This window comes from Lissotriton vulgaris, chromosome 11 (assembly GCF_964263255.1).
Source record: "Lissotriton vulgaris chromosome 11, aLisVul1.2, whole genome shotgun sequence".
In the NCBI taxonomy this organism is placed as follows: Eukaryota; Metazoa; Chordata; class Amphibia; order Caudata; family Salamandridae; genus Lissotriton; species Lissotriton vulgaris.
In genome coordinates, this window is record NC_141699.1 from 163,118,551 (window position 1) to 163,143,814 (window position 25,264).

The following is a 25,264-nucleotide window of genomic DNA, read 5'->3' on the forward strand; positions in this document are numbered from 1 at the left end:
GCCGCCACGCACCTCACCCCTCTTAATTTTATGCTGTGACTCCCCTGGTAGCGCTACCCAATCAGGTCGCCTCCAGAACCCCCACACAATCAGAAACCCCCTACCCCTTCAAAGCGTCTTCCGGCAATCCCCACGAGGAAGCCAGGAAGCAGACTTCACTACCGACTGACCAGGTAAGTTTGTAATCTGTTGGATTACCGGAACTGTCCAGTCGCTCTCTCATGTCCTAACCACCCGCTTTACTTTACAGGTATCCCCTGGCACCGCGGAATTACACAATTGTAACGCGGTCATTCAGAATTGCGCCAGATTCTGGTAAGAATCCCTCCTGCGCCCGCCCAACCATACCCTTTGTAAATCGGCCCTCCGAATTTTAATGATGTCCCCCTTTATTCACAGGGTCGCTCTGCCTCACTAGGCAATTGGCCATCACGCTCACTGCACGAACCCCACCGGCAATATCTACCCCGGTGAGCCTCCCCCAGCTCCACCCCCCCTCTCCCCCCACTGCGCCGTGAAAATTGACACTTTCGCCGGAATATCGAGTGGATTGTCCTATATCACAGCATGCTCATTTAGTATATTTAGTACACTGCGGTCTCAACTAAATGCACCGCCCGCACAACCGGCTCTTCCTTAGTCCAGGATTCCTTACATAGGTAATCACTCCCCGGGCATGCCTCGTACCTATGTACAACTGAGTATTTTTCTCCACTTCCTTAGGAAGTTTTCTGTTCACTCTGAAACCACTATTCATTATCACGCCCCCCTGTACAGAGCTGGAATTGAGTAGCTAACTCTACTCCTACAGGAACCCACTGATCACCTCAACATTGATCCACCTGACGCCACACACACCTAGTTGTGCGTTTTTCATCATAGTTAGGTTCACCTTTCACTTAGTCACTATTACAATATGAAAATTTGTTATGTACATGTCCACCACTAAATGTATGTATGCATGCTCTCTCCTACTTTCCTTAGGCATTAGAGGCTTACAACCATAAGGCATTTATTTAATGTCCTGATGATGGTCCCCATGATTAAGTAGTGGGACTGAAACGCCGTTGACCTGTTGTGCACCTTATACAAAAACTTGATCCATATGTTATGTATATGTAATGGTGCCAGCCTGATATTTCTGTACACTACAATTTTTACAGAAACTGCTGCTTTTGCCTTAACAAGCCCTGTTTTGTCTTCTGTCAACCTTCTGTACTGATCTGTGTTTGGGTACAGGCTTGTGCCCCACACTGATGATTTGTTGAAGGTATTCCTTTTTGTATAAAACTTTCAATTAAGTAAAAAATTGAAGACCTCTGTTCGGCTGGACATGTCGCTCCAAATATAGAATTGATTTAGTCTATATTCATTGTCTCACATATTTCCTATGCATGGGACCGTTGTTTTACAAAGGAGTATACACACAGCATGTATATCTACTTGTACCATGAACATAGTTACGGTTATAAACCAGTATCAACATTTAAAAATGTCCATGCATCTTCGCTGTAGTCCAATATTCTGCAATTGCTACAATAAAATCTTCAATTCAATCCAACATGTACAAAATATTTGAGTTTACATGTGCACGTCATGCACACTCAAAGTTGGATTCATTCATGAAAGACCAGCTCAAATCTTGATCCAAGTTGGATTGGGTAAATCAATACACAAGCGATGAGAGTCAATGCATAATCATAAAGCGTTAGTTAGGCATCAAATCAATTGAGAACACTCTCTTCACAGATTTATAGTCTAATATTATTTGAATGTTTTTTAATTTCAGTAAAAAAAACAAGCATTCAAATATTGGACTATAAATATCTTTGGGAGGAACCACTCAATTGACTGGATACTTAATTAACTATGTATCGACTCAATGCTTGAGTATTGTAATATAGGATTTATGACCATTATTGCAACTTGCCATTTCAAGAGGGCAATACTGGTGTTATGGAACACAGTTGACTACATTGGGTGGTGCAGTGACGGAGTTTACCTAGCTGATATTGTATATTTTCATTTTGATTGGGTGAATCAAAATGTCTTTAGATCAGAACATTTAACCAATATGTAAACTTGCATACCTGAAATGAGCACATCAAGGTTTCATCCACACTCATCATGGCACCTGCATTATCAAATTCACCACAGTAGTTAGGTGCTGAGAATAAGGTTACCAGCTGTCTCTTTGCAAAGAACTCATATCCATCTTCAACAACCTAAAGGACAAACAGACTTTCCATAAATAACCTTCAGGACAAGTATAAGTGAAACAAGTCAGGGTAAACAAAAGTAAAAAGGTTTTTTTAATGAACACCATAAACTTATCTATATGCACATTGGTCGTAAAATACACTCAACTGGATATTAAAGCCTTATACAGGACTGCATGGCTTCTACACATCAGAGTAGAAATCAGTAAGATTTGGAACAGGACCGGGGAAAGGGAGATTGAAGTTTAAGAAAATGCTGAACTTTGATTTCGATAAGAGCAGGGGGCGTTAGCAAAGAAAAATGACTTTCAATTCTATAAACATTAAGACTAGAGCAAGAAGAAAATTGAATAGCAATTCTATAAGTTGTCACTTCTTAATTTGCAACTGGTTTGGCTGAGTCTGCAATGTTTTCTGTTTTAACTACAAAAATGGCTGTTAAAGTGCTAATTTTCAACAACTGCAGGTAGACATTTTGATTCTCTGCAGGACTAGCTACTACTTCCATCAAAGCACCAGCAAAATGAGTAGTAGCTGCAACCTACAAACTGCACTGTGGGCACACAAACTAAGGGTGCTAGAGCCTGCACTGTTCGGAACCTTTAGAATCAAAGCTTCAGTGAAAACTATTTAACATCCCAATCCAAGATTTTTGGAGAAGACCTCCAAGCTTAGGTTTCAGGATGTGGATAACCATCCCTAGCATGCACTGGATCGCCGAGAAGATCAGAAATCAGCATTATCTATTCCATACTAGCGCAATCATTGTCATCCTGCATCTGCAAATCAAGATTCATAATGGAAGTTTTGGTATATTTTACCGACTCACATACTTGAACAGGTCTAGTCCGGCTGGGGGTTTTCAGTAGTCCATATTAATACATCAGTGTTTAGAGAAGATTCATTAAATATCTACTAGGATAAGGTACTTCAAATATCTATATGTCCTATTAGGTGCCAAGCAGTGATGTGATTAAACATAGTAGCCAAATGGCTCACCAAGTACTTGTAAATGAAGATTGCCCGAAAGCGCAACTTGGAACATTTTCAGGGTTTCTTCATTTAAATGCATTTGAATTGGTAAAAAAACAAACTAACATGGGGCCCTCATTTAAAAGAATGCATTTCCATCAGATTAGCTGAACTTGTGTTTATTTTTCGTTTAAGGTTTCTGCATTTTATAAGCTGGTAATTGAACGTGGGAAAACAAGACTACAGAATATTTTGTTCCTTTTAGCCATGTGGTGGCAGTGGCAGAAACATGGCTGAAAAGAATATTCGAGGGGTTTTGTTTTTTACTTTCAGCTAATTGTATATACAATACAGAAACCCTAAATGAAAACTAAGGAAATTGCTACTTACCCAGTATGCATGCGGAGAGCGCGAAAATGTAAAAACTTTCGCAATCTGCCATGAAACGGATGGTTTTTTGTTCATGCTTTAAAAAAGCGTTCATGCGCTCGCGACTTACCGGGTCCCTGCATTCGCTGGCGAGTTTTCCTATCAGTTTTCCTATCCGTTCGTGTGCGCCACGAGATGTTGGATTGTTGGTAACCGGTCACGCTATCCTGCGCAAGTTTGAGATCGCGAACACGCCATTCGACCCAGAAGAGGAAATGACCATCGTGAGCAAGATGGCTGCTCCCATTAGCTAATCGCATAGGCAAGTAAGAGGTATATTTCCCCGCGAGCACGCAAAAACATCACAAACGGGCGGGAAAAGCAATCTCCGTATCTTGGCAAAAGTTCCGCATGCTTGGAGATTTTGCGCAATGTCGCGATAGTTTGCGAAAGTAAATTTCGCAAATTCCGCCCACCCCTAGTCACGAGGTAGGTGACTCCTTTTGGTGATGGCGCGCATGGGCATCGGCTCCATCCTTAGGTTTTTTTGGCGTTAAGGGTGATGGAGTTAGTAAGAGCAGTAAAAAGATGCCTATGTATATTGTATCCAAGTAAGATGGTACTGTAACAGGGAAAGGTACCCGGGGAGGCAGGTGGGCGCATATGATTCTACAGTTCCATATACCAAGAACATATCCATACTGGCTAAGTTGCTTTTTCCGTTCGAGGCATATGAGCTGTAGATCCTATGCTTGCAGTAGTTTGAAATGGTGTTTGTAAAACTGCCTGGCCAACACTAGCTTGCTGTCTTGCTAACACATCCACACAATAGTTTTCTGTGAGTGTGGTGTAGACAATGTTGCAGCCCTACAGAGGTCATCTAGGGGTATATTCCCTAAGAATGCCACAGAAACCCCTAGTTTGCGTGTAGAGTGTGCTCTAGGGAGAATTGTTAATGTGCACTTCGCTTTAATGTAGCATATTTGAATACACATAACTATCCACTGTGCAATAACCGCTTTTGATATGGGAATGCCTTTATGTGGTAGAGCAAAAGCAACAAAAATTTATTTGGTTTTCCTAAAGGGTTTTGTCCTTTCTATGTAGTGTAGTAATGCTCTTTTAACATCTAATGTGTTAAGAGCATGCTCTGCCACTGAATCTGGTTAAGGGAAGAATGAAAGTAACTCACTGGTTGACGTGAAAGGCAGAGACTACTTTGTAAAAATTTGGGGTTAGTCCTAAGAACCACTTTGTTTTGGTGTATTTGCAAAAATAGTTTTTGTATAGTTAGTGTCTGAAGCTCAACCACTCATCATAGAGATGTGATGGCAATAAGGAAGGCTAGCTTCCTGGTGAGAAATTGTAGTTCACATTTGTGCAATGGCTCAAAAAGGTGGACCGATGAGTCTTGTAAGAACTAAATTATTCTAGTAGTTAAAGGAGAGGTGAGGTAGAATGCAGTAGTTAACTACGTAACTCAATCGAGGGGAGGAAAAGAAGTTTGATTCGATTATAACAGGGGGAAGTAAAGGCATGGAAAATGAGCTTCAGAAGATGTGAGATAGAGGACGAGGACTGGGTTTTTAAAACACCACGGCAGGTAGGAATCATTGCAGACTAAATTGAAAAATAGAATAAAGTGATGTCAAAACTTAAGGAGAAAGTTAATGGTAAGAAGGGAAGATTGTAGAAGGGAGGGATGAAAGAGAAGCATGAAAATAACAGAAGCCACATAGCGATTATTGATAAAATCATTTCTCAGAAGGAGGGAAGTAGTATTTAAGTTAATATATAGGTTGAACACAGATGCAATTGATCGTGGCACAGAATATTTGTAAGGAGGTAATGAATCGAGCAACATGTTTAAAAAATGTATAAGCCATTGATGACATTGATATACTGTTTACATTTAAATGTATAACATGCAAATAGTAATTATTTTATTGTTACCTATAGTTACCCCTGAAGATGGGCTTCAGCCTGAAATGCATCGGGTTTTTTAATAAACACTGCCTGGAACGAACAATGCATCCTTCGTGTTTCCGTATGAGGCCCGGTTGGGCACTACAGTTACATAAGAAGCTTGGGAAATGGCATAAGCAGGTCTGTGTGAATTGGATTAAATGGTTGAAAGAAGACGTTCGCACTTTGAAAATTAGAACAAATTGACTACTTGTGGAACACTTCTATAAAGTAGCGTGAAAAATGTAGCGCATTGCAATGCGGCTGGGAGTGGGGCAAAGTGCTGCCCCACATTTTGTCTGGGTTAGAACTAATAGTGCCAATTGGGCAAGGCACTCACTCCAGGAACGCACGCACCTTTTAAGAGTAAATGGAAACACCTTGGATGACAAAGGAGTGCATCATTTCCTTTTTCATTAATCAGAAACTAAAAAACAGTCTACTTTGACAATCACACATTGTCCAACTCATAGAAGCATGAGAAATGGGTAAGAAACCTGACCAACGCTCCATGGAAACTTGAGAAACTGTCAATAAGCCTAACGGATACAATAGACAAACTGGGGTTCGGAGTATGAGGGGTACACGCCCCAGGAATAAGAGCGGGGAACAAGGCTATAGTACATCTGCACAACAAACAAAATACCTGCCGGTACTCTGGTAGGAGGAGAAAAAATAATAAAGTGGCAAAAAAGCTGTACTAATAGGCTCCACACGAGGCCGCAGAGTGATATATGTTCCAGATGGCTAGAAACTAAATCAGTCACTGATCGCATTATTGAGAACAGCACCTGCAAACTGAAACACCACATCCTGGAAGGGGGGAGAAGTACTCCGCCCTATGAAGATTGGTAAGAGCCTAAACCAGGGGAAATAAATGGTCCATGACAACCCTAGTACAACAGAGTTTAGACTCCGTGTCACCATGACCATCTGAACTGGTTTAAATCATTTTGCATAAACGCAAAAAATGGAGGTGCCATCAAAAGGCATGTTAAAGTATTTTGCTTACTTCCAGGTTCTCAGAGGCTGTGCAACCATGCATGCAGATGTAGAGCTACAGAAGAGGCCATAGCATGCCCAACAGAAGCAGTGGTATCCATACTACAGCTGATGATCAGTTAAATAGCTTGGCGCCCATCTTGAACCAATGGAACAATAGCATTCCGGGTTTCCTCCAGAAAGGAGGGAGGTGGAAAAGGGCACAGTTTCGCAAGACATGGGAGAAGTGGGTGATCACAAGTGTTTAGAGATTGCACGGCACACCTGGAAGAGAAAATAAGCCTATCACAAACGTCAAGTTTTCTAGCCTCTTTGGGGCGCTAGAGGGCGCGCACGCGGAATGGCTGCCTAACTGAGTAGCTCCAGCTCCTTGGCCCTTTATCCTACAATTATCCTTTACTACAGTTGAATAAAACTTCTGTTTCGCCTACCATCTGATGCGGTGGGTCATCCGCTACACTTGGCCAAAACCTTGGACCGCTGACGACATCGGAGCCGGTGTAATCCCCAATTGAACATTGGCCGGCGTTGCCTCTGGAGGCTGCGGGTAGAGCAGGTCGGCCACTGGGAACTACGCGAGGCAGCGGCTTGCCACGAGGCGGTAGGCCCAGCCCGCGCTTGCGATCTCTGCGTCCGTGCAACGCCTGCCCTGACTCCGGCTCGAACTGCGGACATCATTGGCTACTTGCCCTTTCATGAGGACTACGCCTACGAGCTAGACCCACACTTGGCGGATCCATTCCTGCTCGGCCCTCGGGGCGAAACTGTTAGTGAGTGGATGCTGGGATCGTTGCCGCGGTCCCCGACTGCATCGGGGGTGTCGTATATATGCTGCCCCTACCACGGTGTTGATCGAGGCTAGAAGAGCTTTACCCTAGCGGCAGCTACTGCCTTCCCGAGTATTGACTAGCGACCAGAGGCCGGGTGGAGAAAAGTTTCCTCGATATTCCAGCTGCGGGTGTTGTCGGCGCGGGCCCCGGGCCTGCACGCCTTCCGATTTACGCAGTGGTCTGTGCTCCTGTGGCTCCACCGCTTATCCTGTGCCTACTGCTGCGGCCTGTTAGACTTGGGACTGACTCCTACATGGACCACATTGCTCTTTCGTACCGCATCGGCGGCAGAGCTTGCTGCTAACCTACTCCTTTGCCACGGACTCGTGGGCTGTGCCCTCGCAAGGCAGCGCTGGCATCAGACCTACCTAAAAGCGTTTCTATGGCATGACACTACTGCTTAAGTTTGCCGTTGCCCACCTTCTGCAGGTGCCTTGGCGGCACAGATTACGGCTGTTGGCCTGAGCCCCCCTGTGGTGCGACTGCCGATCGCTGGGGAACTCACACCCAACTTTGGATTGCGCCGAGTATATAAGCGGAGGACTACCTGCGTGGGTGTGGGCCTGCTGCTGATGCGATACCATTCCTCACTCGAAACTCGGCAGGTCTGCATTGGTGGGGCGCGGGGTGGCAGAGAGACCACGACCGGGGGCCAAGATGGTGCGCCCCAAAAACCGCCAAACTAAAATCAGCTTCGACTGTGCTAAAAAAGGTACGAAATCAGTGCCTGCTGACCCTGGATCAAGTGATGCCAACTCGACGGCCGTCGCTTCTCCTGTTAAGGAACTCTATCTACACCATCTTTTCCAAGAGATGAGGCAGGGGTTCGCCACTGTAGTGGAAAAAGTGGACGGCATGACTGCTAGGCTTGATGCCCTGGTTCACAAGGTACAGTCACGAAGAACGGATCACGGCTACGGAACAGCGCATCTCTGATAATGATGATCTCACCTCGTCTCACACCACGCAACTGGCCCGCATGGACAACCTGCTCAGGGTCATAGCACCAAAGAATGAGGATTTGGAAGCCCGTAGTCGACGCAACATACGCGTCACGGGCATTCCGGAATCCACAGACACGGGCAGAATGGAACTCTATGTTGAAAAGCTCCTCAAGGGCTCAATTGGGGAGGACGCGTTTCGCCTCAATTTATCATCGAGAGGGCACACCGATCATTGGCACCTGTCCCCAAGCCTGGCTTGCCGCCTAGACCAATCATTGCTCAATTGTTGAATTATTGCGACCGTGATGTCGCACTGAGCTGCCCGGATTCAACGAACCCTTCAATACGATGGCATTACTTTTTCCATCTATCCAGATTTCACCCCTCTGGTGCAGGAGGAGAGGCGCAAGTTCATACCTGTCAAGAAGAAGTTACGTGAAGCCCAACTAGACTTTGCCCTACTCTACCCGGCGAAGCTGCGGATCACACATCAGGGGAAACAGCGCTTTTTCACAAATCCTTAAAAAGCTAAGCTGAAGACTATCTGAAACGATCCGTAAGGCCTGAAGGGGTGACCGTAATGCTGAGGCAGACTTGGAAGACGACCCTACCTCGGCTGCGGATGAACATTGATTATATGCACTCAAATGGACTGAACTCCCTGTTGCTTTGCACTACTATTTCCTTGCACCGTGAGCACGAGGGACGCTGCCCATACACTGCTGAACTGCATTGGCTCTTCTCTCCTGTGGTAATGTGCTCCAAGGACCACTTTCCCGGCCCTGGCCTCCATCGAGGGCGGTACAGTGACAAGGCCATCAGCGGGCGAAGCGTTTGTGCGCCTTTTATGTTGTTTCCCTTTCGGGTGTTCCCCATGCAAACTTAAGTTGTTGAAGTTGAAGGGAGGGGGTGATGGGGAGGGAGTAAGGGTGGGAATGGATGGCTGCTGGCATGATTGGGATGCTGTAGTGGGAGGGGGGCTGGACCTTTTCGGGGAGGTAAGAATCACATCAAATCGTTGTTCGGGTCGCAAAATGCTATATTACATTGAGTCGTCCGAGTAGACTGCTCAATGCAGCTTTATTGCCGTCAAGGGGGGGGGGAGGGGGGGGGGGGGTGTCTTACTGCTCCATTATCTATGGCGGTCTTAGGGTCTGATGCACAACTACATTGCATGTCATGGAATGTTTGAGGGCTTAATAATGCCAAAAAATTTCGTGATGTTATTGCATATCTTAATAGACAAAATGTTCATGTTGCCATGCTACAGGAAACTCATTTATCACCACACGTGCAGGTCACCTTTGCAGGCAAATGGGCCGGACTCCGTACATTTTCCTCCTATTCCAACTACGCGAGGGGGATTGCCATCCTTCTTAGACGCACTGTACCGTTCCAGAAGTGCGGGGAATCGACAGATGGAGAGGGTCGCTACGCCCTACTATGGGGGCGAATGGGTCGGGATACATTCACGTTCATCAACTGTTATGCTCCTAACAGACATGCCCTCTTTTTTCACCACACTCTGGGGCAAAATCATGGACGTGAGATCCCGCCACATTTGGGGGGGGATTTGGCATCAGTACCTCACCTGGATAGAGCGGACGGGGCGAGTCACTACAAACCTAGGGCATGAGAGGCATTGGAGGGCATGGTCTGAGGGCACACTGGTGGACATATGGCGATACCCACACCCGACCAGGAGGGAGGGAGGGCACGATTGGACTACTTTCTCGTCAAAGAGATTACATCAGAGGTCCTGAGGGTTACACACTTACCGAGAACGTATTCTGACCACAGCCCTGTCCTTATGCACACACGCATTCCCGGGTGAGATAGCCCTAGGCCGCAGTGGAGATTACAACCGGAGGCACTATTAGACAGCTCGTTCCGGTCCAATCTAGAGCAGGAAATAGCTGACTTCTTTCCCAGGAACAAGGGGTCAGTGGCCTCGGTAGAGCATATCTGGGAGGCCTTCAAAGTCACCATCAGAGGATATTGCATATCTAAAAGTTTTGGCGTACTGCGGGACATCCAGGCCACTATTCGCACACTGCATAGGGAACTGAGGACATTGGAGCTTTGAATGGTAGAAGATGATAGTCCTGATATACATGCAGAGTTCCGGGACACATTTTCAAAATATGAGGCTAACAAGGAGGCAAAATTTAGGGGGAAACACTGGCAGGCTAGAAGGTATTGCGAGGGAGATAGGCCGAGGAGGGCTCTGGCAATGTTAACACGCGCTCCATGCGACCACAACGCCATCCTGGAGCTCACTGATGACCAAGGACACAGGATTAGGGACACAGATGCACTGCTTGATGCCTTCACCTCACACTACCACACCCTTTACACCACTGACAACGGCGGATATATCTTATGCAGACTTTCTGGGAGATGTGGCACTCTGCTGGCTCAGCGACGGCGACAGAGCCTTTTTAGCAGCCCCCTTCGAGCTGGACAAAATCCGTGAAGCCATCATGTCACTTAAAAATGGCAAGGCGCCTGGACTGGATGGCATCCCTGCCGAATTCTATAAAACTTACATAGACACCATGGCCCCGGTCCTCCGTGAAGTCTACGAGGAATCGCTCGCTGATTGTGTCCTCCCTAGCTCCATGCGGGAGGTAGTCATTACCTTGCTCCTAAAACCTGGCAAGGATCCTAGCTCTTGGAGCTCATATCGTCCATTGTCCCTCTTAAAATTGTGATGTTAAGATCCTAGCGAAGGTCCTGGCCACTAGACTCCCTACTTATGACCAGAATTGTATTGCCTGATCAATCTGGGTTTGTCTCGGGACGATCCACCTCCCACAACCTGCGTACCTTGTTCTCACTACTTCGCACGATTCATCCAGACCTTCCGGTGGCAGCTGTACACGTCAGGGGTGTCCTGCCGCCCCCCACCCCCCTTCTGTTTGCGATCGCAGTTCAGCCTCTGGCCTGTAGGCTACGTCAGCTGCATCGAGAGGATGCGGTACAATGCCTCCAGCACCAAATTGATGTGTCACTGTATGCTGATGACATTACGCTTTATGTCAAGCACCCCGACCTTCATCTTAACCCTCTATTAAGAGAATTTGTGTTATTCAGGAGGATGTCGGGGTACACATTAACTGGTCCAAATCGCAGTTCTTCCCCCTCACTGATGCGGTCACTGACTTCCCCCTTGATTACCCACTGGAGTGGTGTCGGACGGATCTGCGATACCTCTGCATACAGATCTCGCGAGATAAAGAGACACTCCGCTCCAATTATGGTGTGGCCATCACCAAACTTCCGGCTGCAGTGGATCGCTGGATTACCCTGCCGCTTTCCATGGCTGGTAGAGGGTCCCTTATTAAAATGGTGGTCCTGCTCAGTTTTCTCTACCTCTTACTCAATATCCCATACTACCCGGGTGCTTTCTTCTTTAAAACCCTAAAATCAGAACTTAGTCGGCTGTTCTGGGGAGGAAAGGTTCCACGGTTGAAATGGACCACGCTGACTCAGCCTTACGACTCTGGAGGCTTTGACGTACCTGACTTCGAGGCTTACTACCTGTACGCGCAGGCACATTATGCATATCACTGGCTGGTCCCCACGCCCTTTATGCCACAACTAGCAGTGGAGGACTGGATTGTGCACCCCGTTCCGCTTAATGGCCTACTCCATTGCCCCGAATCGTCGATTCAAACCCCAAATACTTCTGTTTCCTGCACTCTGGATGCATGGCGCCGCATAGCTAGGAGGCTATCCTGCTGTCTTCTGTATGCTCAATTACCATTGACGTTCCACCCTGACCTTGCTCTATTGAAGGAACGAGGCTTTCGGTCGCTCTGCGAACGACTCCGGATCACCTCCTGGGGCGATCTATTCGTAAACAAGAAATTCGAATCCATGGAGTTCTTTGCCTCCCAGGATCGCACTCCGCTTGATGTATTTTACTACATACGCTTACGTCAGGGGATGAAGGATATCCTACCCGAGTTCCCTGTAGAACCCGAGCTGCTACTCCCGCTCCATTTCTTATTAAGCTCGCAGGAAGGGACACACCTGGTCTCTGGCCTGTATCGTCAACTCAGATCGGATGTCGTACCGCCTGAGGCGGGCGCTCGGGCACATTGGAGTACTGACCTAGCCACCGCGCTCACCGATGACCAATGGCACTACTGTTCCCTCACGGCTCGAATATCGGCCAGTAGCAGACTTAAGATGATACACTACAAATTCTTGCAAAGACTATTATACACCAGTAAAAAAACAGATTTCGCCTAGCTGATAATGACAGGTGCGAACGCCATGCCGAGCACGCAGGCTTTCTGCACCTGGCGTGGGAGTGCCCTCCTGTTCAAGCATACTGGCAACAGGTGACCGACGCTCTTTCGGCGATGACTAAGGTTACCGTTGCTGTGGAACCGCTCCTTACGCTACTTGGGCACACGCCACACATCCCAAAAACCTGCAGGAAATTCATAGATACTGCGCTGCTCTTAGCAAAGCGGCATGTGGCATGTCACTGGGGACGAGGCAGGGCACCGAAATTTAAGGATTGGATGACAGATGACTTACTGTCAGGAACACCTCACATTTGCTGAATTGCTACCGATTCCTACCAGACCAAAGGATATCTGGTGCCCGCTGGTCGATTATCTGCTGGCCCAGGCAGGTGATAGTGATTTGGAGGGAGGGCATGTTAATGATCAGCTAAACTGATATCGGTTGGAGCCGGGAGGCTCTGCTCACTGACGCATGCACACTTCACTCCTACTGCCCCAGCACACTGCCCCCGCATGTTACTCCACAGGTGACCCCCCTTGAACTGAACTCCACCTCAGGTTACCATGTAATACTGCATATGGCAACTTCGCCGCCGTGCCCCCGCTCACTATGTAGTTTCCACCACCCTGCCCATACCATACACCCTTACCACCATACATGGCGACCCCTTGTGATATTGCTCATGACCCCTATTCCTCAGACGAACACCTAACACCGTGATTACTGATGAATTAATGTATAGCAGTGAACGACCACTGACCCATATGCTAACTTACTAATCTGGAATTCCGCATTTGAATGTGTTACAAGACCTTACTGTTTTGTTTAATGTTGGGGACTGAAAAATGAAAACCCTGTTCTACTGCAGTGAATCCTACTTTACATGTTTTTTTTTCTTAATTTATTCTCTTTTTCCTGTCTTCATTGCACCAGCCGCTCCTCAAATGACACTATTTTTACGCCACCGGCCCCCCGGGATGCCGGTTCCAAGGCTGTGTTCTTCCAACTATAGCTTTCTTATTGATTTGCGCACGACGCTGCCGGCCTCCGGGTTGTAGGCGCCTGAAGCAGTGTACTGTACATACTATGCAATAAAGCAGTTTGAACGCCAAAAAAAAAAAAAGTTCTCTAGCCTCTTTCCGTAAGGGGAGGGGGAATAAATATTTTGGGTGACTAATTGTGAGAAAGTGCCATCTTTCTTGCATTGGTATGCCCCCACTTTTTTTGAACTGCAGATGTACTTTGAGTATGTCCTGGGTTCCTGCCAACCAGGTACCCAGGGCCTGTGTTCCTTCCCTAAAACTGTGTTAAAACTAAAAACCAATTGGCATCTCTTAGTAAATGGTGCCCTAGGTAGCCAGGGCATGGTGACCAGAGAAGAGCCCCGAGGGCTGCAGCACCTATTGTGCCACCCTCAGGAGCCCTGTACCCTGGCACCCACACACTGCCTTTGCGGGCTGAGTGCCTAAGTACAGAACTAAAAGTCAACATGGCACACATCCCTGTGTGCCATGCCCACAGAACCCACTGCCCTGGCATACTTCAGTAACCCCTCTAGCTGGGTGCCCTATGCCAGAGGTGTGGGCACAGGTGCAGGAGCCATGTTTCCCTACAGTACCCAGGACCATTCCTGGGCACTGTAAGTGCAGTGATGCCATTAAGAGTATATGGTGCTGGGAGCTTGTCATTACGAACTCCTCCGCACCATAATTGCTACACTGAAGACTGACAAGTTTCGTACCAAACTCCTCAGCACATTAAACCCGCACTGATACAAGTGTGGGATTGAATGGGGCGGTCACAGCAGATATGTTGCTGGACCACTGGGTGGAGAGCCGCCGCTCTCCTGGGCCTGCAACAATGCACATCCTGTGCGAGGTGCTAAGTCTCCTTCCCCTAGATGGGCAGAGGGAAGCTTCAAAGGCATGTCGCCTCTGAGCTTCTCCAGACCATTTGCTGTACCCAGCAAATGGCCCCCACAAGTCCTGACCCCCCACTCTGGCGGGAAAAACTGTCAGGAAAGGGGGTGTGCCAGCCTGTGCCAACCCCACCCCTCAGGTGGGGGAGACTAGGTGAAGCACGACCCCGGGCTCAGGCCATCTTGTAGATGGGGAGCCCTGCCCAATCAAAGCTAGGCTCCTGCCCCATCCCACAGGAGTGGAGCAGGCTGGGGGGTGCCCTACCTGTAACGCCCCTAAATTCAGTAGGGGCTCACTGAACCTTCCTTAGATCCCGATAAGAAAAGATCGAGAAAACCCGCCGTGCAGCTGATAACAGGACGACTTGTCCCCAGCCCTATCAGCCTGTTGATTCTGGAACCTGCTCCTGCCTAATCCCGGCAGCTCCTGCGGACAGCAAGCTTGGAACACCCAGAGGACCTCCCTGCCTTGACCCTCCTAAAGCTGGGGCCTTCCATCAGCAGAGGCTCTGCTGCAACAACACCCCTGGTGCCAGCCAGGAAGCTCTGGACCAACCCATTCTGCACCCGCCGAGCCCAGCCCGTGCCAGAGTGATCCAGGACCACAAGGACGTTCTCCCCAGCGACTGGGACCCAAAGTCCAGTGCCCAAAGACCCTCGAATACCCAGGCAATGCCTGCAGCCTCAGGACAAAGGACCCCTCAGACCACGAGAAGCAGGGGGTAAGATTTCCCGACCTCAAAAGACAACCCTGCACCCGGCGACCCACAGCCACCTGTGCCCAACTCCTGGGTGCCTACCTATCCTCCAAGATCCCAACTTACCCCTCAAAGTGTTGGTCGCTCCAGAAGATCCTCCGTCCCGAGCCTGCAGTCTTTGTTCCCTTTTCAAGATCCTCATTGAACATTGAGCACCCGACGGCTCAAAGGCACTCTGCACCCAGCCGCCAGAGTGCCACCTTTGTCCTATCCTACTTCCCCATTTGCCCTGAGCAAGTTACCAGGAGCCCAGCTCCCACAGCCATGTGGCCTGCTAGCCAGCAGCAACCAACCGGAGGCCCCCTTTCACTCATTGGATAACATTGGGCCCAACTACCTCTGCACCCAGCTGCCACTGAGCCACTGAGGGTGTACCAACTGTACCTACCTGACCCTGGGGGACCCCTGAGTCTATGCCCGGAACCTTAACTTCACCAGTCGAGTACTCACCTGAAAACCGATGACTCACTTTCCTGCCGTAGGATAACATTTACTGGTTTGACTCGAAATTTCTTTTAAGTGTTAAGATTTGAAACTAAAATAATTATCTAAAATCAGCCGAATAACAAATTTCGAATTACTCACTGGTGATCAGGAGAGAAGCTAGTAATGTACCTTGTAGCCCAGTACTGTACCGCAAAAGTAATCAATCTGTTTGCTAGTAATCTAAATTTCTGCCATAGGAAACCATTGACTGAAAATTCTTCTAAGAGTGGTTTTGAAATGTTAAAATATTCATCTAAAATCAGCCGAATACCGAAATCTTAAGTACTCACCTGTAATCAGGAGAGAAGCCAGCATCTACTTTTGAAAATTACAAATATTCCTTAAAAATCATACCAACTACTAAAGAACAAGTTACTTACCTTCGGTAACGATATATCTGTAAGAAACAGTAGTTAGTAATCGATTCCTTACCTTAGAATATCCCCAGGCATCAGACTGGATCGTGAAATTTTTGCGGAGCAGTACCCTTGCGCGTCGGCATGAGTCTGCGGCTCCGAGTCAGTCGGCGTCGTGATGACGTCTGAGTACTTAAACGCCGCCTCCGCGCGCTGACTCAGATCTTAGACACAGCTTCTCCACGCCAGAAACGCAGAGCCATGTTAAAAACCAACACTGGTGCCATTGAAACTAGGGTCCTGAAAGGGGATGACCTTAACCCTAGATATCGGTTCGCAGAACGGGGAGGATGGGTGGGGTGGTAAGGAATCTAAAACTAACTACTGTTTCTTACAGATGTCGTTACCGAAGGTAAGTAACTTGTTCATCTGAAAGAAACAGGTATTAGATTCCTTACCTTAGAATAGATACCCCAGCAATACCAACCCCGGTGGTGGGTCTGCGAACCAATAATCACACCAGAAAGTCCTGGAGGACGGAACGGCCCAAGAAGCCATCCCTCCGGACTGGACTGTCCAGGCAGTAGTGTCTTGCGAACGTGTGCAGGGAGGCCCACGTAGCTGCCTGACAAATGTCCTGCAAGGAGACTCCCCGACCCAGGGCAGTAGTAGCCGCCGTGGCCAGAGTGGAATGGGCCCTCAGCCCAACAGGAGGTTCCTTCTTAGCCAAGGAGTAGCATGCCTTGATACACGTGTGATGCCCTTCAGAAAACAATTTACAATAGGGGACTTGAACAAAGATCAGGCAGCCTTAGAAAGGCTGAAAGGGCAGAAAGGTTGCCCTGGATAGTGCCCAGAGCAGAGCGCTGCTGGGCAAGAGAAAGAAGGAAGAGAACAACCTCAGAAAGAGGGGCAGAGAGGATCCACAGCCTTTGCTGTGCACCATCTCACAAATCTGTTCCACCTGCAGGCGTATACAGTCTTTGTGGAGGGCCGCCTGGCCACCAGAATGATATTACAGACTTCAGGAGGCAAGTCAAATGGCCTCAACTGTCACCGCTCAATCTCGAAGCATGGAGGTGGAGACTGGACAGGTTCAGGGGGAGGACCGCCCCCTGCTGCTGCGACAGAAGGTCCTCTTGAAGAGGCAGACGAACCAGGAAGGGGGGGGGGGGCACGATGCAGCCACACGGTTTAAATGATAGGATGGAATTCCTATGTTATTTATAAACAACCTTCTGTTTTTTTGGACACTTGCTTATCATTTCTTTACACATCTCTTCTCTGTTGTACATGTGTTACACCCGATTTGCCTATTGTTCATATGTGTGTTGCTCCCCTTAGCCGCATTACATTCTCTCGTTTTCTATCTTCTTCATTATCTTAGGTAGACACACTTGAGCATGTTCGATTTTGTTTTATGTGTTGTATTGTTCAGTATACACATGTGTTTATGTTTGTCCGCTCCAACATGGCGCTTCCGTCTTTCACGTTGCATAGTCCGTTGTTTATTTTCATGTCCATTCACGTCACCCGCAGCGCGTTCACTAGTCTTTTTATATCCGCCGAGTCAACCGACTGAGCAGGTCCCGCTTAGAAAATCACTGTGCACCGTTGTGAGTAAGAACCGCTTCTGTGGACTGCTGCCTACGCGCTTTAAGCTTACACCTTTGATCGAGCGTGTTTATCATTCAAACTCTGGTTTACGGTAGGGACATCCTTTCAGGCACCTCGTAGGGTTCACTAAAATGATCACAGTTGGTTACCATGTTTTATTTTACTTATACTTGGACACTTGTTTGTTTACATTCCTTCGCGCTATCTCACGTTTAACACAACGTCTTTTTTTACCCATGCATGGTACTGGGTAGTTCTATCATGTCACTGTATGTTATTCAGGCACATTTTGGTACTTCATTTATTTACTTCACTTCGTGAGCACAATATATTACCGTCTGGTTGTTTGGTATTGGGTGAAACTTAGGATACATCATGACACGTGTGCTTGTATTAGTGCACCGCATGGTTTATGGTTGATTAGCATGTACTTGTTGAGTCACCTTTTGAGATGTATGAACCCATCAGTGATGGCATGTTCTTTATGTTTGTAGAGCATTCCCCTGAGGAAGGGCTATTCAGCAGCCCAAAATGCATTGGGATTGGGATGGTTAACGTTGCATGATACTAGTCATGGATCATATCTGCTGAATTCATTGTTTGAATAATCATTCACCACTCATGAATTTAATGAGTATGGATTAAAGCATTGGAGTACCCGCTTAAATTTGTGGATTGAACTTTCTGTATGAACTTGTTTGAACCTTTAGACGGTTTTGTCATTTGGGCAGAGCACCGGAGAGTCTTCCCCCAACTGGAGGGAGCTGTGTAGTAGTCTTTATATATATCTTACGCTGATGGTTGCAGACCGCGTCTTCCCTGGTAGCTTGCCACAGACCATCATCTCAGATTAATTTTTGGATTCACCACGCTGTGCAAGTCCTGTCTCTTTTCTTTGTCAGTACACTGGTTTCTGCCCTTAGGACTTGGCACGCTTTCTCAGAACAAAATGAATTATGATTCGGTGTCTAACATGACTGAACTCAAGGCTGACACCTTCGCCTTTATGGCTGGCGGCGCAGACAAAATCTATGGGATGATCCAAGAGGAAGTAGCTGCTGCCGCCAATACTCGCAGCGCTGAGTGTAACATTAAACAATTGCTCTACCTACTTAAGAAGGAATCCAACCAAAAACTGCATGCTTGTACACTCGTGCGGTATCACCGAGCCCAGCGGATCCCTCTGGGCCTACGGGTACCCTTGAAACCATTACTATGCAAGAACGTGAAGTTTGAGCGTTGGTTCGCCATCCTCAACAAATGTTCGCTTGATTTAATTCTCCTCATTGTGGAGGAATTAGCCAAAACACTTTAAGATTTAGCCCAGGAAATCAAAAGCTTACGTACGGAGCTTCACAATGCCATGGATGCCGCAGATCTGGCTTAAATGTTAGAAGACGTGCCCAACTTGAAAAACATTCGTGAGACACAGGAACGCAAGTTCAGGAAATATAAAAGGGATACCATCGATTACAAGCTCGGCGAGGTGTACACTTGGGCAGAAGTGTACGCCCGCCGACGCCCCAATCGCCCCTATAATCCTTATTCAGAAAATGAAACCTTATCATCTGATGGTGACACTAGAACACAAACAGACAAGATCCACCTCGTGCTGAGCAACAACAACCTAGCACCTCTAGCACTGCGGTTCATTTTTTAGACCAGGGCCAAGACCAAGTTCAGGATACAGACGGGGCAAAACCCGCAGAAGCAGAAAAAGAACCCAAAGCCAAGAAGGGTCCACGACGGAAATAACAGGCCAGGATAATCTGGTAATTAACATATCCAAGACTCAATTGAATGATGAACAAATTTGTGTTTTGCAAAAAGGTCAGTCTTTTGTACCCACCACTAGAATCAATACTCTCGAACTGGAAGTAAGTACTTTTAAACCAATCCGCAACATCAGATTACGACACTACTTTCAAAATGTTGTAACCACACCCATGGAACAAGATAACATGTTACGAGGTCTACGACCACACAGTACTTTCATGACTCCCGTGAGCCACAAGATTGTAGACCTGTTTGGAAGTTTGGTTAAACGGGACATAGCCACCTTACCCTTTCAATCCAGGTGTAAACGAGAAAATCTGACCAAAAGAGAAAAGAACATCCTACAAAATATCACAAATGATTCATCAATAGTCTGTCAAACTGCTGACAAGGGGGGTGCCCTTGTCATTATGGATTCCTCCTGCTACGAAGAACAAGTACTAGTACACACATCGGATTCTAATACGTACGCTTCATTACCATCGGATCCTACAAAAATGAATTTTCCATCATCTTGCTTAAAATCCTTACATAGGTCTTTGATAATGGTACGATCACTGATCGAGTAAGACGTTATCTAACACCATCCAATCCAAAACCGCCTGTGTTGTATATGTTGCCGAAAGTGCACAAGCACCCCACAAGACTGCCATTAAGACCCATTGTCTCAACAAAAGGGAGCACCCATGAAACTGGCAAATTTTTGGATAAATATTTTCAACCTTTTGTTTTACAGACGAGGTCACATGTTCGTGACACCACTGATTTCTTGATCAAACTGAAACAGGTCTCCGATTTGTTGGAAGATCAAGAACTGGTAATGTGTACAGTGGACGTCAGTTCATTGTATACATCTATACCACATGATCTTGGGATCATAGCTGTGGAAAATGAACTATCCAACTCGGATCTGGATTTAAACTTGCAGGTGCTATTGATGGAATTAATGGTATTCACTCTTTACCATAGTTACTTTTCCATATTTGACAAATGGTTTCACCAGTTGTGCGGTACCGCCATGGGAAATTGTGCGGCATCGTCGTACGCCAATTTGTTCATGAAATCTTTCGAAGAGTCTCACATCTTGATTCAACCTGCGCGGCAAAGACATGGGAAACTCTCAGATTCATCTATGACATTTTTTTGTTATGGGCTGGTACTGAGAATACCCTTCTAGATTTCTTGAAATAATGGAATGAAGTCAATGACCGAGTGCAGTTTACCTGGACCCTAGACCGGGAGTGTATACATTTTTTGGATGTCAAAATTTCACGAGAAAATGGGAAAATGAACACCATATTTCGTAAACCGACCGATCGCAATTCCATTTTACACTACCAAAGTTTTCACCGTCCTGGGTTAAAACAAAATTTGCCTCTTTCACAATTGATGCGTGTTAAACGCATAGTTTCTTCAGATAGTGCATGCCAAGAAGAAATGTCTCAAATGGTGGAAAGATTCAGATCACGTGGATTCCCTCAACAGACTTTGGAAAAGGCAGTCAACCAATGTGACAGTATGAAACATGATGAGCTGTTACAAGTTAGACCTAAGACTGAAAACTCTAGGATGGTCGTCGTGTCCAAATATTCGGTGATGAGCAATCTTTTCAGGACTATAATCTCTAAACATTGGTCTCTACTGAGTCTGGAACCTGACTTTCAGGGAGCCTTTGCAGAACCACCGTTGTTTGCTTACACAAGGGGACGCAATCTGAAGGAAATTTTGTCTAAACCAAAGGAACAACAACCAGCAGAAACATTCAAAGGTCTTCGACCCTGTTATAATTGCAGCAATTGCAACAATTGTATTCCAGGTAATGTCACTAATCATCCCATGAAGGGTCAACCTATCACATTGAGAGTTAACGCCACATGTAATTTGGCCAAAGTAATTTATATGCTGAAATGTCCCAGCGGGAAATGTTACATTGGTCACACTGAAAGGAGGATAAGAGTGAGACTGTTGGAACACAAAAGCAACATAAGAACTGGAAACACTAAATCTCCTGTTGCGGCACACTTCCTGGAACAAAAACACACAGTAGCCCAATTAAAATATCTTATATTGGAGCAAGTGACAACATACAACAACAAAAACACTACTGAAGAGAGAGAACTTTTGGATCTGCTTCATGGCGACGATGCAGCCACACGGTTTAAATGATAGGATGGAATTCCTATGTTATTTATAAACATCCTTCTGTTTTTTTGGACACTTGCTGATCATTTCTTTACACATCTCTTTTCTGTTGTACATGTGTTACACCCGATTTGCCTATTGTTCCTATGTGTGTTGCTCCCCTTAGCCGCATTACATTCTCTCGTTTTCTATCTTCATTATCTTAGGTAGACACACTTGAGCATGTTCTATTTTGTTTTATGTGTTGTATTGTTCAGTATAGACATGTGTTTCTTTGTCCGCTCCAACATGGCGCTCCCGTCTTTCACGTTGCATAGTCTGTTGTTTATTTTCATGTCCATTCAAGTCACCCGCCGCTCGTTCACTCTTTTTAAAAACCTTTTTTATTTGACATTTTCAACCAGATACAGACACGGGCCTACAACCCCCAGGGCTGGCCGCTAAACAATTGCAACACAATACTACGATCAAAACTTCAGACCCAGCCTCCTGGGGAGCATAGTCGCTATGTCCACAATGCGCATTGGTTGGAAGACATATCAAATTGGGAACAGGATACAAAAGGTTTCATTTTATAATATATAATAGAAGGATCAGGTGCCAAACATTATCTCAAGCTATGAAGGGGGTGCGAGCGAAATAGCAATGTGTCCACAGTTAAGTCGTTTTCATGTAAATCAGTGGCGTTAAAGCAGACGACACCCGGATAAACAAGCGTACTATTACGGTTCGCGCCAACATTTATGCCCGCCCCGTGGCCCCGAAACATCGCGAGAGTTGAGGCACAGATGTGAAAGCAGAGATGGACCAAACAACGAACCCACTACACTGACCCGGAAAAAGAAAAGAAAAGGCCAAAGAAAGAGGAAAAAAGGCCATAGAAACAAAGAACAAAACTCCCAGCCCCCCACCCTGCACCCCTGCAGATGACTACGGCCTACCCCCCTAGCAGCGTGCCTGTCGCCCAAGAACAGAAACCCAAAATATAGAAGGAACAGGGAAAAAAGGAAAAAGAAATTAAACCCCACCCGAAGAGGGGAAATGGAGGAGGGCTATATTCAACGCACTCCCGGTCTCTCTCCCCCGTCCTAACCAACCCCGCCCCGGACTCCGTTAATTCAATAAAACAATCCCGTTAACCATAGTACCACAATGAACAACCCAGACAACAATCTCAGCCTTGGCCCCGTCGATTAAATTAGCTGAGTCCGTCAGGGGAAGAAAGCCCCGTCCTCAAAATGTCAAAAGGTACACAGAAGTTGGCAGAACAAGGGTCCACAGATGAAAAAAGAACGGCAAGTCCCAAAGTAGTCGGCTGGTACCAACGATGCCCCTCCCTGTCTCCGAAGCCAGGCTTTATCCCATCCGCCATCTTGATAGACCGACTGGGGGGGGGGGGGGGAGGGGGCCGACAGTCCAAAACAGTTCACAGTACCGATGAAAAGGATCCGAAGTGGGGACAGCATGTAAATGTTCCAACAGTTGCAAAACCGGGGATACCAACGGATTAAATGAGTCACCAAACACAGTACTTTCAGGTAGCTCCACTGCGATAGGGGCAAATACAGCTTCCAGCGCCGGGTCCAAGTACGCCACCGGGGCGTCAATCGAAAGGCGAGCTGGCCGCCGGGTCTCGGGCGTCAAGCCAGGATCCGGTCTCAGTCCTATGATTCCATCCGCCGCCAACAACAGGCTGCAGGTCTGGGCTTCAACAGTCTCCTGTAGTGCCACAAGGGCCTCCAGCACCGTCCGCAATGATGGGCCACTTTGAGCCTGCTCCGTCAGCCTCCATTCTTCCTCTGGCATGGTGTTCCCCACAGAGAGGCGCCTTCTCCGGGGGAAGATTAGGCGGAGCAGGAATGAGCCATGAGGGACAGACTGTTAGCGTGCAGTAGCGCGCGGGGAGATTCCAACCCAAGGGGCACCGGCGATATGAATGCCGGAACCCCGGAACTGGACTCCCGCAACAGCACCGTGCGTCACTCGTCACGTCACCTCCTATAGAACACCAGGCAGCAGATGGTAGCAGGACAATCCCAAAATTCAGAAAGTTCCAGAGACCAGACCCAACCGCATTCAACAGTCCGTTGTTGTTCAACTCGGACCCGGCTAGGCCAGCACTCAAGACCCCGGCTTCTCGGCTGGGTTAGGCCTCAAATCGGTCCTCGACGTTACTCCGCTCCACGATGTCGGAGAAACTCCGGGATCACATCATCGAAGTGCAAATCGGGTCACACACACGGATCCGGGGCAGGAAATCAGGATAGGTGACAGGATAGTAGAGCGTAGGACGGAGGTCAGCGGAGCCGGGAGACTATGCGGCCATCTTGGTTGGTGTCGTAGCTCCTCCGTTCACTCGTCTTTTTATATCCGCCGAGTCTACCGACTCCGAGCAGGTCCCGCTTAGAAAATCACTGTGCACCGTTGTGAGTAAGTACCGCTTCTGTGGACTGCTGCCTACGCGCTTTAAGCTTACACCTTTGATCGAGCGTGCTTATCACTTAAACTCGGGTTTACGGTAGGGACATCCTTTCAGGCACCTCGTAGGGTTCACTAATATGATCGCCGTTGGTTACCATGTTTTATTTTACTTACACTTTGACACTTTTGTTTGTTTACATTCCTTTGCGCTCTCACGTTTAACAAGACGTCTTTTTTTACCCATGCATGGTAATGGGTAGTTCTATCATGTCACTGTATATGTTGTTCTGGCACATTTTGGTACTTCATTGATTTACTTCTTCGTGAGCACAATATATTACCGTCTGGTTGTTTGGTATTGGGTGAAACTTAGGATACATCATGAGACGTGTGCTTGCATTAGTGCACCGCATGGTTTATGGTTGATTAGCATGTACTTGTTGAGTCACCTTTTGAGATGTATGAACCCATCAGTGAGGCATGTTCTTTTTTTATGTTTGTAGAGCATTCCCCTGAGGAAGGGCTATTCAGCAGCCCGAAATGCATTTGGATTGGGATTGTTAACGTTGCAGGATACTAGTCATGGATCATATCTGCTGAATTCATGGTTTGAATAATCATTCACCACTCATGAATTTAATGAGTATGGATTAAAGCATTGGAGTACCCGCTTCAATTTGTGGATTGAACTTTCTGTATTAACTTGTTTGAACCTTTAGACGGTTTCGTCATTTGGGCAGAGCACCGGAGAGTCTTCCCCCAACTGGAGGGAGCTGTGTAGTAATCACGCCCACATTCACATTACTAGCAAACTGTAGTTATTTACTTTTAAATAATGAAGATTGTTGTGGGATGTTAGCTGGAATTCCATATGTTGTTACGATCTCACAACGTGTAGTTTCTTGTAAAAAATGTGCTGTTTCCTCCTCCACATGGGAAACTGGATGTTTCCATCTGGCCGTCGATTAAGACCTTGAAAGCAGAGTTTAACAAGATGAGTCGAATAAGCTCTTTTGTCCCAAAAAGAAGTCGCCCTTACATCTGCCCGTGAAACATTCGTCCTTCACATGGCAAACATCCGCACAGAAGTGCATGCTTTATTAAATACGGACGTTCCCCTGCATTTCGGGGAGTTAGTTCACACTATCTTTAATGCCTTATCGACCGCAGGGCTGGCTCACTTTTTTAAAGTTGTAAGTAGTGGAGTTGTAACTTCCTTCCAAACT

General features: G+C 46.9%; 1 protein-coding gene across 1 annotated transcript in view; it reads right to left on the reverse strand.

The window, feature by feature from the left end:
- The window catches only part of PPP1CC (protein phosphatase 1 catalytic subunit gamma), a 275,755-nt gene that overhangs the window by 25,551 nt on the left and 224,940 nt on the right, over window positions 1-25,264 (reverse strand). The window contains exon 6 of the mRNA XM_086943027.1: window positions 2,091-2,225. Coding sequence (XP_086799153.1) covers window positions 2,091-2,225 — 135 coding nt within the window. The remainder of the gene's footprint in view (window positions 1-2,090; window positions 2,226-25,264) is intronic.